The sequence below is a fragment of the Physeter macrocephalus genome, chromosome 7, assembly GCF_002837175.3.
Source record: "Physeter macrocephalus isolate SW-GA chromosome 7, ASM283717v5, whole genome shotgun sequence".
Lineage (NCBI taxonomy): Eukaryota > Metazoa > Chordata > Mammalia > Artiodactyla > Physeteridae > Physeter > Physeter macrocephalus.
Window position 1 is genome coordinate 125,953,693 of NC_041220.1, and position 16,176 is coordinate 125,969,868.

At 33.3% G+C, this 16,176-nt stretch overlaps 1 protein-coding gene across 1 annotated transcript in view; it reads left to right on the plus strand.

The window, feature by feature from the left end:
- Window positions 1–16,176, plus strand: part of BLTP1 (bridge-like lipid transfer protein family member 1) — a 203,020-nt gene that overhangs the window by 140,606 nt on the left and 46,238 nt on the right. Inside the window, exons 53-59 of the mRNA XM_028492249.2 lie at window positions 586–830; window positions 2,994–3,099; window positions 8,868–8,965; window positions 9,712–9,897; window positions 10,899–11,067; window positions 12,673–12,884; window positions 13,882–14,080. Coding sequence (XP_028348050.1) covers window positions 586–830; window positions 2,994–3,099; window positions 8,868–8,965; window positions 9,712–9,897; window positions 10,899–11,067; window positions 12,673–12,884; window positions 13,882–14,080 — 1,215 coding nt within the window. The remainder of the gene's footprint in view (window positions 1–585; window positions 831–2,993; window positions 3,100–8,867; window positions 8,966–9,711; window positions 9,898–10,898; window positions 11,068–12,672; window positions 12,885–13,881; window positions 14,081–16,176) is intronic.

A 16,176-nucleotide genomic window follows, 5' to 3' on the forward strand; every position in this document is an offset into this window, starting at 1 on the left:
TCTTATTTGGAATGTGGTCCCATTATTATTGTTAAGGTCAAAGATACATGTGTTTGTAAAATTTTATACTTGACGAATGTTTCCATTGAGTATAATTTAGTTGATTTGACCATTTCACTGTTTCCTTCCATACTGAGTCAGGATCAAGAGGCAAGTTATCAACTGCTAACTATTCTCTGTGAATAAAACACTGTCTGGATTGCTGTTGTTTTGTTTTGTTTCGCACTTTAATTTCTCTTGTTTTAACTCTTTCATAATAAAGGCAATTTCTTTTCTACCTTATGTGAAATAAAGAGAACACTTACAGGTGTTTCTCTAGCACCTAACACAATGCTGGGCACCTAGTAGGCTTAATAAATGATATTTGCTGGCTTAATAATACTGGCTGATGCTTTATAGTAAACATACATGTATTGAAAGATGGGAAGTATTTTATAAGCAAATTTAAAATATCCTCATATCTTTCAACATAGGTTTGGAAAATGCATACTTTTTTTTATAGACACCATTTATTGAACAAAGTAAGGAATGAATGAGTGAATGAGCACCTGAACAACAAACAGTAACTTTCCTTATTTCTTACAGGTGCACAGACCAGGTTTACATTTGAGCTGCCAAATCACAGACTGCGTTTTACTTCAAAAGTTTCTGCCACAGACATGTCAACCATTCCTCCCTCTGCCAGTCTTAACCTTCCTCCTGTTACTATGTCGGGGAAATATATCATGGAAGAGCACGATAGTTACTCAGAGCAGGTGTGGAGTATAGATGAGCTGCCTTCTAAACAAGGGTACTATTTACAGGGAAATTATCTACGTTGCGTGGCAGAAGTAAGTTCACTTTTTAATTTTCTTACTCTTTGTAATTTAGGAGCCTTCAAACTTTAGGTGTACCAAAGTATGTAGTGATCCAAAAAATCATCAAATCATTTATTCCTACAGAATTTTGTACTGTGTTTGGGTGTGTGTGTGTGTGTGTGTGTGTGTGTGTGTGTGTGTGTGTGTGTGTGCGTACACATGTGTATGTGTTTGTGTCTCTCTCCTTATAGTTTTATTTAAACATGCCTTTTTTTCTTGTTTTAATCATCTTTGAATTCATATTTATTATATTGGGTTTCACATGCATCTCTACAATATTTTCATGATTCATTTGATTTTAAAAACGCTAAGGGTATCTAACATTTGTCAGGTGCTTCATATTCATTGACTTGTACAATCCTTAAATCAATCCTTTGAGGTAGATATTTTATTCTCATTTTACAAGTAAAGAAACTGAGCCGTTAGAGAGGTTACATGGTTCATCCAGGTATACATACTTATTAACAATATAAAGGTCATACAGAGATAAAATAATTACAAGCAGATTCACAGACTAGTTTCTTTACTAAGGGAATTTGAAAGCCAGCATACATGATTCCATCATTATTTTTTCCCCTTACATCTGTACAATTATCACAAGTTTAAAAAGCATTTGGATATGTTTTCATTTGATTTGTGGTACGTAGGCCATTTGTTATCATCCTAATTTGTTATAGTAGAAAATCAAATTTAGAGAGATTAAATAACTTTCCCTAAGTCTCCCAACTATCACATGAGAGATGTAGGAGTCACACCGTGTGCTTGTCCCTCAGCTTGCTTTGTCAGTTTGTCAGAAACAGTTGCAACCTTATCAAAAATCAATTTGCCAACTCTTTGTTTTATAAATTTTATTCTCTAGAATCTGAAGTATCTGTAAGAATGCTCTTTGGCGTCTTTCTAGAAATATTACAGCTAAGTAGGATATGTTTAAGTCTGGTTTACCTTCTTTAGTCTCTGCTTGTCCTAGAACTTCTCGTGTACAAGATGCTAGAAGTCAAATATTTATTTACTAAAAGGTGGATTATAAAGCATATTTCATTTGTGCTTTCTACACTGAAAAAAAAGTGTCCCAGACTGTAGTTTAGCAATACTATTATTAATGCTTCATTTGACAGAAAATAAAACAAATCAAATGCAGTATATTGCATAGTTCCTTACTAATGTTAGCTATTATAAAGGTATAAAGTTTGTAATTGGGGCAGAACAGCATCCCAGATTTACTAAGAATGCAGTTAATTACAAACATTCGAAAGAATCTAAAGTTGCATCTCTCTGAGAGTTGCCCATTTAACTCTGGCCTAAAATAGACACATGTGAAAATCATCTTTGCCCATTTGATACTACTATATATAAAATAAAAGTGTCCAGTGAAACTTATACTTTATGTGACTTCTCACCTAAGAAAAGACTGCTACATCTCTTTTGCTGTTAACTTTTGATCAAAATATGGACACTATCAGAGTGACAAATGTTGAAGCATTTGCCTTACTCATAAGGATGTTTCAATTCATCCTTAATATAAAACTCAATTCCAGTTAGGGCCGGCTTTCTATTTAATCTGTTTATCAACTAATTCTTGCCAGAAATTTTGGGCTTTATACTAATCATGGGACATGTATTATAGTAAAGCTGACTTTAGTATATTTGATTTGCTAATTTGCTCAAATGTAGCTTCATGAGAGCCATAATTTTGTTATTTTTATTCACAGCTGTATCTTTAGCACCTAATGCAGATGGTCAATAAATATTTGAATGAGTAAATACATTTACTTTCACTTATACTGGTCCATCTTTCTAACTCTACAACAGTGGTCATTAAAAATAAATATTACTCTACATAAAATTTCAATTTTGCAATTAGCAAGTTACATAGAGTATACTTTTCATTCATTTTCAAAAGATTTCTCATACCTTATTGGCTACTGTTATTTTAAAATATGGGGGGAATGGCTCATAACAATGTCAGGCCAGTAGAGTATTGGGGAATCTGAGTATTTTTAACCCTTCTTCAGTATTTTAATTTCAAATAGCATGTAGATAATTGTTTTTCCTCAGAGTTTGGGATGACTTATGTGAGATGTATTTTAACCTAATATAGTCAGTATGTTAATCTAATATTCTGATTTTGTTTGGCAGGTTGGTTCCTTCGAACATAATCTTACAACTGATCTTCTAAACCACTTGGTATTTGTACAGAAAGTGTTCATGAAGGAAGTTAATGAAGTAATACAAAAAGTTTCTGGTAAGATGATTTGATACCTTATAGTGCAGAACATACAGCAGGTTTTTATTCTCATTGGCTATATGATGGTCCATGTACCAGTGGTGTGTGAGTATTGATCCTATCATTTAGATGAAATTGTTGAGTAACTCCCTAAAAATTCTGCATTCCTTTTATGGCTTTCTCACCTACAGATTCTTTTGCTTATTACTTTTTTCATATGTAATATACGCATTTACAATTTATAAATTAAACAAAGGTCCCTTATGCTTCCCTTCCAAAAAAAAAAAAAGTTTAGTGTGTGTCTGTTAACTAAACTAATCTTAATCATTTGGGAACAAAATTTAGATCAGTATTAATATTTCGATTTTAATCTGTATCAGATGGTGACTGTATGCTGGCCACATGGTAAATTGTCTATAGCAACCCTTATTATATTTTTGCTCTTCCTCAAGATCAGATTATAAGTGAGCTTCTTAATCACTATTTTATATTTTAACTGGAAATATATGTTTGATTTAAACAATTAATTGATATTTAATTCACAAGGTAAAGTATTAAGAGGCATTAGGGTGGAAAACAAGTTGACTGTATAACAGTTCTTGAGGCTGAATATTTCAGTATGAATATAATCATGTTAAAATAATAGTTAAGCCTCATCTATAAATTGGCATCAAGAGGAGATTCCTCTGGGCTTCCCTGGTGGCGCAGTGGTTGAGAGTCAGCCTGCCGATGCAGGGGACGCGGGTCTGTGCCCCGGTCCGGGAGGATCCCACATGCCGCGGAGCGGCTGGGCCCGTGAGCCATGGCCGCTGAGCCTGCGTGTCCGGAGCCTGTGCTCCGCAACGGGAGAGGCCACAACAGTGAGAGGCCCGCGTACCGCAAAACAAAAAGAAAAAAAGAGGAGATTCCTCCATGTTGATGGATAAATTCATTCATTTTACAAATTTATTAAGTATCTAGATAGTATATTATAATTGTGATGAGTTCTCTGAATGACAAGAAGAAGGTGCTATGTCTGTGTCAAAGGAGAAACTAACGTAGTTGAAGGAATCAGAAAAGGCTTCACAGAGGAAGTCATATTCAAAACCTCACAAGTGAAGTCTCATTTGGCAAGAAAGGAAAAGTAGAGAAGATTCAGGCAGAGCTTATGGACCAGTATTTGATAAGGCCCTGAAGGGAGGACAGAACATGGATTAGGGAATTAAATTATGTAGCAGCTGTGTGAGCAAGAGATTTTCCTGATTCTCATGGGTTGGTTCTGGTTGTATCTGAGGTCAGGAAGCTACTTAATGATCACATTGAAGAAGCCTAGCAGAGCTATAGAATTTTACAAGTTAATATAAAAATCAGACCAATTGGTAGTCTTGGAATTTTTCTAAAAATGGTTGAATACAAACCATTAAGGGAGGGATGACTACAAAGCAGAAGCCCCTTCTGCCACTGAAGGTGTCTCTACTCAGAGACCATACAGAAGTTTTAATGTGGCCCATTTACCTGGTTGATATCACTTTAGAACATTGTCTATAATGTGAAAGTAAAGAATATTTAACGTTGGTAAATTTTTATGAGTTTTAAAGAGTATTTTCCAGACTGCTATTGCTGAATATGTATAACTAAAAAACAAACAGACTTTTCCATTAACTAATCTTGTACCTCTTACGGTAAAAAGCTAGGATTATAGAGTTCCTCGTATTAGTCTGGTACTGTAAGCTGTCAAAGTGGTTTTGATGAAAAAGAAAGGCTTTTCTTAACCTTTGAATTACATTCAGTTAGGAGTTATAAGTAAAGTGTATCCCTAGGTCTATGAATAATGAACTGGAAAAGAAGACTGGAAATTAATGTTCTAACCATGAAGACTTGCTAATCACTGTGAGGAATAGAGAAATCAGATAATGATGCCAAAGTCATTTAGTGGCTAGATCTGCTCCCTGAACCATTCCTTCCTGACTGTAGAGACAGCATGAACCCTAGGAAAATAGCTGAAATGTAAATCACATATCATCCAGTTGGCCCAGGGCCTCATGGAGCACAGATGTTCCCTTATCTTTTCAAAACCAGAGAATGTAACAGATTATTGAGAGAGAATACTTAGAATCCCTGTAGCCACATTTCTTAGTATTCTAATCTCTATATTGCTTCCCTACTCTCCCATAATCTTCATGATTATTTTCCTTATTTGTTTCTTAAACTTTTTCCTCCCGCTTTTCCTTCATGTTACATTTAGCTTTAGGACATTTTCTATTGCATAGGAATACTCATGTTCACAATCATCATCAAGTTTGTTAGGAAAATTCTTTTTTGAAGAATCAGTCCTTATAATCTTATTGCCCATGGATTGCCTGGGTTTCAGAAAGGTGTAGATAAGCACTGACTTAGTAAAGAGAAGAGGTCTATTTTTGAGTATGTACAGCCATTTATATGTAATGAGAAATATATATATAGTGAGGTTACCTTCTTACAATTGGACCAGGTCTATATTTAATTCATAACAAGGTAAAAACTGTGGAGTTAATGTGACTAATAGTGTCTCTGATATTTCTATAAACTAAAAGTATTATGTAATACATTTTGTAAGAGGCAGAGCTTGTCTTTTAAATTAAAAAAATTTTTTTTCTGAAACTATATAAAAGATATTCAGGATAGTGATAGATGAACAAAACAAATAGCCTTTTTAAAAAAATCGACTTTATTTTTTAGAACAGTTTTAGGTTCACGGCAAAATTGAGGGGACGGTACAGAGATTTCCCAGATACCCTCTGCCTTCAGTCATGCATAGCCTCCCCCATTATCAAAGTCCCCCATTAGAGTGGTACGTTTGTTACAACTGACAAACCTACACTGACACACCATTATCACCAAAAGCCCATAGTTTACATTAGGATTCACTCTTGGCATTGTACATTCTGTGGGTTTGAACACATGTATAATGATGTGTATCCATCATTATAAAATCCTACAGAGTAGTTCCACTGCCCTAAAAATCCTCTGTTCTTTGCCTATTTATTCCTCCCTTGGTTGCTTCCAGGTTTTGGCCATTATGAATTAAGGTGCTATAAACATCCATATGCAGGTTTCTGTGTGGACATAAGTTTTCATCTCCTTTTGGTAACTGCCAAGGTGCAAGATTGCTGGATCATATGGATCATATAAAAGTATGTTTAGTTTTATAGGAAACTGCCAAACTGTCTTCCAAAGTGACTGTACCATTTTGCATTCCCACCAGAAATGAATGAAAGTTCCTTTTGCTCCACATCCCCCCAGCATTTTGTGTTGTTTGTCACTGTTCTAGATTTTGGATATTCTGATGGGTGTGCAGTGGCATCTTACTGTGGTTTTAACTTGCATTTCCCTGATGACATGATGTGAAGCACCTTTTCAGGTGCTTATTTGCCATCTGTATATCTTCTTTGGTGAGGTGTTTATTAAAATGTTTGGCCCATTTTTAATCAGGTTGTTTTCTTATTGTTGAGTTTAAGAGCTCTTTGCATATTTTGGATAATAGTCCTTTACAAATGTATCTTTTGGAAATATTTTCTCCCAGTTGTGGCTTGTCTTGTTATTCTCTTGACACTGTCTTCTCAGAGCAGAAGTTTTTAATTTTAATAAAGTCTAGCTTGGGACTTCCCTGGTGGTCCAGTGGTTAAGACTCCATGCTTCCACTGCAAGGGGTGCGAGTTTGATCCCTGGCTGGGGGACTAAGATCCCTCATTCTGTGTGTTGTGACAAAAAAAAAATTAAAATTAAAATAAAAAAATTTTTTTAAAGTCTAATTTATCAATTCTTTCTTTCATGGATCATGCCTTTGGTGTTGTATCCAAAAAGTCATCGTCATACAGAAGGTCATTAAGGTTTTCTCCTTTGTTATCTTATATGATTTTTGTAGTTTTGTGTTTTACCTTTAGGCCTGTGATCCATTATGAGTTAATTTTTGTGACAGGTTTAAGGTCTATATCTAGATGTATTTTTTTGCATGTGGATGTCCAGGTATTCTAGCAACATATGTTGAAAAGACTGTATCTTTGCTCCATTGTATTGCCTTTGCTCAGTTGTATTGCCTTTGCTCATTTGTCAAAGATTAGTTGACTATATTTATGTGGATCTATTTTTGTGCTCTCCCTTCTGTTCCATTGATCTTTTTGTCTGTTATTTCACCAGTACCACACTGTCTTGATTAGCTTGTAGTCTTGAAGTCAGGTAGTTTAAGTCTTCTAGTTTTGGTCTTCTCCTTCAATATTTTATTGGCTATTCTGGGTTTTTTGTCTCTTCACGTACACCTTAGAATGAGTTTGTCAATATCCACAAAATAACTTGGTAGGATTTTGACTGGGGTTGCATTGAATCTAGAGAGCAAGTTGGGAAGAACTGACATTATCAGAGTTTTGTAGGTTTTCTCATGTAGATTTTGTGTATATATATTGTTAATTTATACTTAAGTATCTTATTTTTTGTGGTGCTAATGTAAATGGTATTGTGTTTTTAATTTCACATTCCACTGTTTATTGCTCTCGTATATAGGAAAGTGACTGACCTTTGTATATTATTAACCTTGTATCCTGCAATCTTGCTATAATCACTTACTGGTTCCAGGAACTTCTACATAGATGATCAGGTCATTTGTGAACAGAGACAGTTTTATTTCTTCCTTCCCAATCTGTATATCTTTTTTTTCCTTTTCTTATTGCATTAGCTAGGACTTCTTGCATGATGTTGAAAAGGAGTGGTAAGAGCGGACATCCTTGGTTTGTACCTTATCTTAGTGAGGAAACTACGAGCTTTTCACCATTAAGGATCATACTAGCTGTAGGTTTTTTGTAGATATTCTCTATTGAGTTGAGGAAGTTCTCCTCTGCTCCTAGTTTACTGAGAATCTTTACTATCAATAGGTGTTGGATTTTGTCAAATGCTTTTTCTGCATCCCGTAATATGATAATGTGATTCTTCTTCTTTAGCCTGTTGATATGATGAATTACATTAATTGATTACCTACTAGGAAAAAACTTCCCATCCCACTTATATTTGCTCCCTTGGATGATGCTAAATTCAATATACATAGAAAAAGATGAATCATTTTAAGATAGAATATTTGAAAGGTAAGCATACAGAAAAGTTTTTACAATAAGGGAAAGAGAAGTGGAGATAGAAGTTGGATTTTAAAATATTAGAACATTATTTCCCGAATGCCACAATGCCTGGGCAACAAATGGTCTATTAATAGGAACTTTATCCCCAGGGTCCTCTGCCCCCATTTTGTTTTCATGTATAGGCCAAACCTTTATTGTCACACTCTTAATTATTACCTTATTTTATTTCTCCACCTTTATTTTTTCTTCCATTCTTTTTTGTTTATGACACACAAATATAAATGACAAAGGTCACATTTTTGATTGAAGAAATTATTTCATTGTACTGTTTTTCCCTCAAATATATTTTCTCAGGTGTATAATCATGTTTGGTGTAATTATAGGTATAATGTCTTAATTTAGTCCTTATAAAGTGTTCTTTTTTTTCTTTTATCTGGCCGCATCGCGCGGCTTGTGGGATCTTAGTTCTAGTCCTTATAAAATGTTCTTAATAAATATCTACATATGCAGTCCTGTCCCTATCTTATAACATCTGCCTCAGTGAAATGTGACATGGCTAAAGTTCCCTGTTAAAGCTTGAGTTAATGAGCAGGAAAAAGAAAATGTGTGTGTGTGTGTGTGTGTGTGTTTTTAAGCACATAAAGTAGTTATTATTTTCCTTTTAAAGAAATTGCCTCAAATCTTCAATTATTTAACCTCTTTCAGGTGGGGAGCAACCTATTCCTCTTTGGAACGAACATGATGGAACAGCAGATGGAGATAAGCCTAAAATTCTACTCTATTCCCTGAACTTGCAGTTTAAGGTAACATAAATAATAATATAATAATGATTCTTTAAGAAGTATTTTTCTACTTAATTAATGTATGCTTGTGGAAAATCCATATGATATATGAGTATGCCAAATAGAAAATAAAACTGAAGTATAACCCTGTCCACGCAGAGAAGAAGCTTTAACAATTGAATATCCTTTAGGACGTTTTCCTATTTGTATTTTTATATATGTATATATTTCTGCATTTTTAAAAACCTTGAATACCTTTCCATATCAGAACATTTAGACCCACTTTATCTTTTTGAACAGCTGTGCTGTATATTATACAGTTGTAACAATTTAGCTACTTCCTTCAGATGAACCTTTTGACTTTTTTCTAATTATTGCTGTTATAAATTACTCTGTAAGAAATATTTTGTACAATTGTCCAGTTAAAATAATACCTTAATAGAAACGTTATTTCCAATATTTATGATATTAGTGTTCTTAAAAATAAAAATCATTCTTACCAAATAGTTATTTACTTGTAATTAATGTATTTAACACATGAACAGTCTATATTTTAAATACAGAATACTGAAATTAAATTTAATAGCTAAAAATGTTCCTACTGACATGAGAAATTAAAGGATGTTGCCAGTTTTATCAGTTCATCAGGCATCCTATATGTGTTTTAAAACATGGCTGTTTTATTTATCATATATTGAAAGATTTCACTTGTGTGGGTGTACATTGTTTTAAGATTCTTTTTTTCCTCCAAACATATAATCTGCTAGGGTATTCAAGTAACGGCCACAACTCCCTCAATGAGAGCTGTGAGATTTGAAACTGGATTGATTGAACTGGAACTTTCGAACCGACTTCAAACCAAAGCTTCACCAGGAAGTAGCAGCTATCTGAAACTGTTTGGTAAATGCCAAGTGGATTTAAATCTGGCATTAGGACAAATTGTTAAACATCAGGTGAGTGCTGAATATGTTGATATTAAAACTGTGGCTTTTAAACTTTGCACATCAATTTAAACTACTTTAAGTATTACTATACTTTAAAAAGTATTGAGTTGAAGTTCCTAAAATTTGATTGTAAATTCTAATAAAAAATCATTTAAGAAGGCCCTTATAATTTTACCTTGGTATTTCATTGAGTATATTGGTGGTATATTGTTCAGTGCAAATGCAATCACATGAAACTTGAATCTAGTATCTTCATAAATATTCGCTTATAATTTCCCTTGATTTTGTTAAACATTATTTTTTATTTCAACACTTTGTACTAACATTGGTCAGTCTTTAAAATGTTACTAAGTTTCTTAGCTGTCCTGTTTGATAATGGCAAATTTTGCGTGCTATAATATTAAACATGTAAAGTTAAAAAAAATGTGTATATATATGTTGGTATATATACGACAGTAACTCAGATTCTCTTTTATAAAAATTAACTTTACAGCTCATCAGGGAATTTTACTAATTTTTTTGCTAAAAATTATTATGTAGATTTAACCTTTTTCCTTCTTTAGTTTGAAGATTAAAAGAATACCAGTCACTTTTCAAAACTGAGTGGCTGTAGTAAAGATTATGTGGGGGAATAAATGAACAAAAATTTCATGTCATCTCTAAAAAACAGTAATTTTTTCAAATAGAAACACGGTTTGAGAGGAGAGAGGATCTAATTATCTTGAAACATTTAATACATTGCCATTGAGGATATGGCCCTAATCCTAGCTTTTATATGAATTTTATGTATGACTTCCTATTTATTTCTTATATACCCATTCATATTGTATATTAATTTCAAGTGTTTATGGTACAGAGTATCAGGAATTTATCATTGACAAATGAAATAGAGAAAAATGTACTGTAGTTCTTCTAGTGAACAATACCATTAATGGTGTTAAAACTTCTAATTTTTTAAATTAAAATATTTTCCATTATTTGATTTTATTGAGCTTTTAATTTTATTTTAGGTTTATGAGGAAGCTGGTTCTGATTTTCATCAGGTTGCCTATTTTAAAACTAGAATTGGGTTAAGAAATGCCCTGCGAGAAGAAATCAGTGGTTCTTCAGATAGGGAAGCTGTGCTTATTACCCTGAATAGACCAATTGTTTATGCACAGCCTGTGGCCTTTGATAGAGGTAAGATGAAGTCTATCAATACTGTCTTGTTAGATTCAGAAATGTTTTGGTAATGCTAGAAAAAATCATCTGTAGTTTGCCAGTTTACATGCTTGACAGCTAAATGTCTCTTAAATTTGAAATGTGAGCATCCAAAAAAAGTTTCTTGCTTACTACCATCAGTTTTTGAAGTTACTTTACTTTTTAAAGTTATTTGCTTTTTACATGGATCTATAGGAATGTCTGATTCAGAATTTTAAATTTTTTGGTTTGGATAACTATTGCACCCAATTGTCTTAGCACTGTCTTTATTCATTTATTCTATAAACATTTATTGTTTACTGTCTAGAAGTGGAATATAAATATGGAAAACAGGATCTCTGCCCTCAAGGAGCTCTCAGTTCAGTGGGAAAGAGAACAAAGTAGACTACAGAGTGGAGATATATATATATATATATATATATATATATATATATACATACACATACATATATATATACACACACACACACACACTTCTTTTTTTTCCCCTTATATCTGAGGGTGTCTCTCACTTTCTCTGTGCTTCTCAGAGGAGAAACTAAATTTTCGGATTCAACTTGGAGTTAGGAGTTCACCAGGGAGACAGGAAATGAAAGCTTGTCCTATTTACCTCTGTATCTGAAGGCCTAGAACAGTCCCAGGCATGTAGTTAAGAACTAAAAAAATATTTGCCAAGTGAGAAAGAACATGAATGAATATATACGAGCACAGAGGTCTAAGAAAATATAGCAGCCACTTTTATAAAATAAAATTATGGGAAATAAGGCTGAATGATAGATAGGATCTAATTAATGTGTCTTGGGCAAATAGGAATTGTATTTTAGAAGTAATGAAGAACCATTTATGAAGCCATAAAAGATTTAAATCAGTGGTGGGCATTGGCTGGTGATAAGATCAGTTTGTTAGAAAACTGCCCTTACCATTTTATTTTGCTAAATCTGGTGCACATTTTTTTTTTTTCATTTCTCATCTTACCAACTTTTGATCAACTTTCAGCAACTCCTTAAAGTACTTTCTACTCTTTGTGTCCATGACATAACACCTGCTTTTCCTTCTACTTCTCTGGCCCCTTCGTCTTTATCTCTCTTTAGACTCCTCCTTGTATATACTGCATTAAATGATGGTTTACCTTAAGTTTCATTCTTGTTACAAACTCAAATGTCTTCGACTTCTCTCTCTAAATCACACTTTATTAATGTATACTCCCAGTATTACATACCTCTCCTTCAAGAATTTTTAACTGTTGTAACAGAAAGCTGTATAAGGTCAGGGACCATGTCTGTTTTCGTTTGTTATTCCATGCCAATGCCTAGCATATATAGTAGGCATTTCACAACTAATTCATTGAACGAATGAACGGACCTGGATTTTCTTCTTTTGCCACTTTGCAGTCGCCTGCTTTCTGCTTTTTTCATTTCTCAAGTTGACTGTATCCTCTTAGATCCTTTCAAATTCTAATGCTACAATTTTCTGGGAATAATTTTTATTAATCAACAGGATTTTGCAGCTCTAGAGGTTTACTTGCCGTATAGCTTTACAGTTTTTATTTTAATTTTCCTTCTGCCCTGTCTTAATTATCAAAAGCTGTGCTGTTTTGGCTGAATTATAAGGCTGCCTATGACAATTGGAATGAACAACGAATGGCTTTACATAAAGATATTCATATGGCTACAAAGGAAGTGGTAGATATGTTGCCTGGTATCCAGCAAACGTCAGCCCAGGCGTTTGGGACTCTCTTCCTACAGCTCACTGTGAATGATCTGGGAATTTGCCTGCCTATCACAAATACTGCACAGGTATAAAAAATCGAATCGCAGTCCAAGATTAAGAGCCAGACATTTCTAGAAACCATTTTTATGTGTATAGAGTATAACAATAAGCTTTTCAGGATAACAGTTTATAACTTGAGTTTAGTAGATAGCAAGTAAGATTGAACCCCTTCAACCGTCATTCATCCACAGTGTATTAAATATCAATTTCATGAGACTTTTCTCTGAAGCATTCTGATATGCCTCATAATAGTAATGAGATTGACACCCATCTAATAAATCTTAATTTTTACCTTGGAAAATAAGCAGCTTAGTTTTCAAAATTTTTTATTTGTTTTGTATTTAGCCAAGACATCTTTGGCATACACTTGATAATAAAATAGAAACAAAGGATATTTAAGGATGCTATATAATAATTAATAACTTTATCTAAAACAGGGTAGGGAATTTCAAAATTCTTTTAAACTATAATATTTAATGGTAACGAAACTTCCAAGTTATGTGTACTGGATAAAGCAAAAATTTGCTCTTTGTGATTTAGGACCAGTTCTCAGGAATACATATTTGCATGCACATCTGTGTGAAGGAAAAGGCTATGAACCCCCTGTTAGGCTAAGAAGTTACAATTATAACAAATACAGAGGTCTACATTTTACTGTTATAGTTTACCTTAACCTGTAACCACTTGTTGAAAAATGATATTTTAATGACATGATGGACAGAGCTTAGGAAGGTGTACACACCAGGGATGGTTGTCAAAATGAAAATGTTCCACACAAACTAAAAGGCTTGAGATAAAAAGAACAAATAATTAGCCTTTTGCAAGTTTAGTTTAAAAAAATGCACATGGCAGTGCATTTCACATGAGCAATTTAATTTTAAAAGTAGGCATCTTTCTAAACTGCGTTTTAATGAAGCTCTCTAGGGTTGACCCTTTCTAGATGTTTGATCTTATGAATCCTGTGAGGTTTCCAAATTTTAAAAGTTGTCACCTTTTGTCTCATTTCTTTAATATATTTTGCAGTCTAATCACACTGGAGATCTTGACACTGGTTCTGCTTTAGTACTGACCATTGAAAGTACTCTCATCACTGCTTGTTCTTCAGAATCTCTAGTTAGTAAAGGGCATTTCAAAAACTTTTGTATCCGTTTTGCTGATGGCTTTGAGACATCATGGGATGACTGGAAACCAGAAACTCGCGGGGACCTAGTGATGAATGCCTGTGAGTGTCTTTTATTTTCTGTATGAGGTTTTGAATTTTTTTAAATTAAAAAATAACCCCAGTGTCTTCATAAGTAAAACTAAGGGATGTTCATATATAGGAATGTTATTGGACTTTGTGAAATAAAGGCTATTTCTAATTAAAGATATCAGAAAATATTTGTGAAAAACTGCAGCTTTCAGTTGTTTCAGTAAGCAAACCAACTAGGTATTCTTTTTGATGGTATATCATTTGAAGGTTTGCTCACTCCCTGATTTTTCCTGTAATTGATTTGTGAATGACCAGGCAAAGTGTCTTTCTTCTGTGGGGATCTTGAAACAAAGTGATAAATGTGTAAGATCCAGTTCATCCTATAACATAATACAGGATAACTGGGAGCAGGGACTCCAGCCATAAATAAGTCCACATGTCCACATATGTAGTATACAGAGTATAATTTGTGTGAATTCCTCTGATTCTATTGTGCTCCATTAAACACAGCTTTAGTTATTCCTCTGGTTGTGAAGAACTAAAGCTATGTTTATATGCTATTTTGAAGGTACAGGGATTTATTTTAATATTTTAAATATTACAGCAGAGTTGATAAAGCATCATTAATCTATTTGTAATTAATTTTTATTGGAGTATAGTTGCTTTACAATGTTGTGTTATCATTAATCTTAATAATGAAGAAAAATTATATTTGAGGAATTAAAGGTTGTGGACTAAAATTCCTCAGCTAATCTGTAAAACAAAATTAATTACTTTTCAGAAGGTGGTATGCCATTATGTAGCAATTTTTTCCTCTCTTCACTGGAAGAAAATCTTCTTTCCATTTCTGGGTTTTCTTTGAGTATTGGGAGAACTTTCCAGTGTTTTTATATCAAAAATTGAAGTTTTACCATTTAATATTGGCTAAAATTTTAGGTGAAATTTTTTGGTTTTGAATGCTTTGCATTTAGATAATTCATAGGTAAAATACTAGGATTTCTTTGAAATACTTCAGGTTATTAAGAAGACTTGATATCAAAATACTCATGCCTAATACCCAAAAGACCAAAATTAGCCTTCATCAGAAATTTTTACAAGTAATCATTTTACATGGTTGTTATATATGTTTTAAAAAGTCACCATAACTGTCTTTTGTTTGTGTGTTTTTTTCCTTAAAATAAATTTAAACCTATTGATTTTTATTAAGATGACATTTTGCCATCATTATAGTCATACTGGATAGAATATATTTGGAAGCAAGGAAGGATACCATTTCCTTAACAGTTTAATAAACAAAGGGAAAATGCATAAGAAACATGCCTCTGACTCAAAGTCAAAAACACATATTAAAAAATATAAACAATAACTCAGCACCTCAGTGGATATTATACCAGCAAAGTAGAACATAAACATGCTGATAATTGCGATAATCATAATTTATTTGCGGTTTTGGAGGGTATCAAATGACTTGTTTTCGTAACATGCTTATTGTTTGGTGTTTTGGGAGAGTGGCAAACGAGATGAGTAGAGTAGTTGTTTTGCTGACATAAAAGAATTCCAAATTACAGATTCACCAGTTAGTTTACTATTTTGTAGTGTTTATTAGTAGTAAGTATACTTGGATATAACTGACAATTTTTTTAAAATAAGAGTTGAGTTTAGGGCAGAGAAATAAGGAAAAGTAGGATTATGCCTTAGGATTTTTTTTCACAGATCATTTAAAAATCATGCCCTACAGAAACAGAAATATAGATCAATGGAACAGGACAGAAAGCCCGGAGATAAACCCACGCACATATGGTCACCTTATTTTTCATAAAGGAGGCAAGAATATACAATGGAGAAAAGACAGCCTCTTCAATAAGTGGTGCTGGGAAAACTGGACTGGTACATGTAAAAGTATGAAATTAGGACACGCCCTAACACCATACACAAAAATAAACTCAAAATGGATTAAAGACCTAAATGTAAGGCCAGACACTATAAAACTCTTAGAGGAAAACACAGGATGAACTCTCTATGACATAAATCACAGCAACATCCTTATTGACCCACTTCCTAGAGAAATGGAAATAAAAACGAAAATAAACAAATGGGACCTAATGAAACTTAAAAGCTTTTGCACA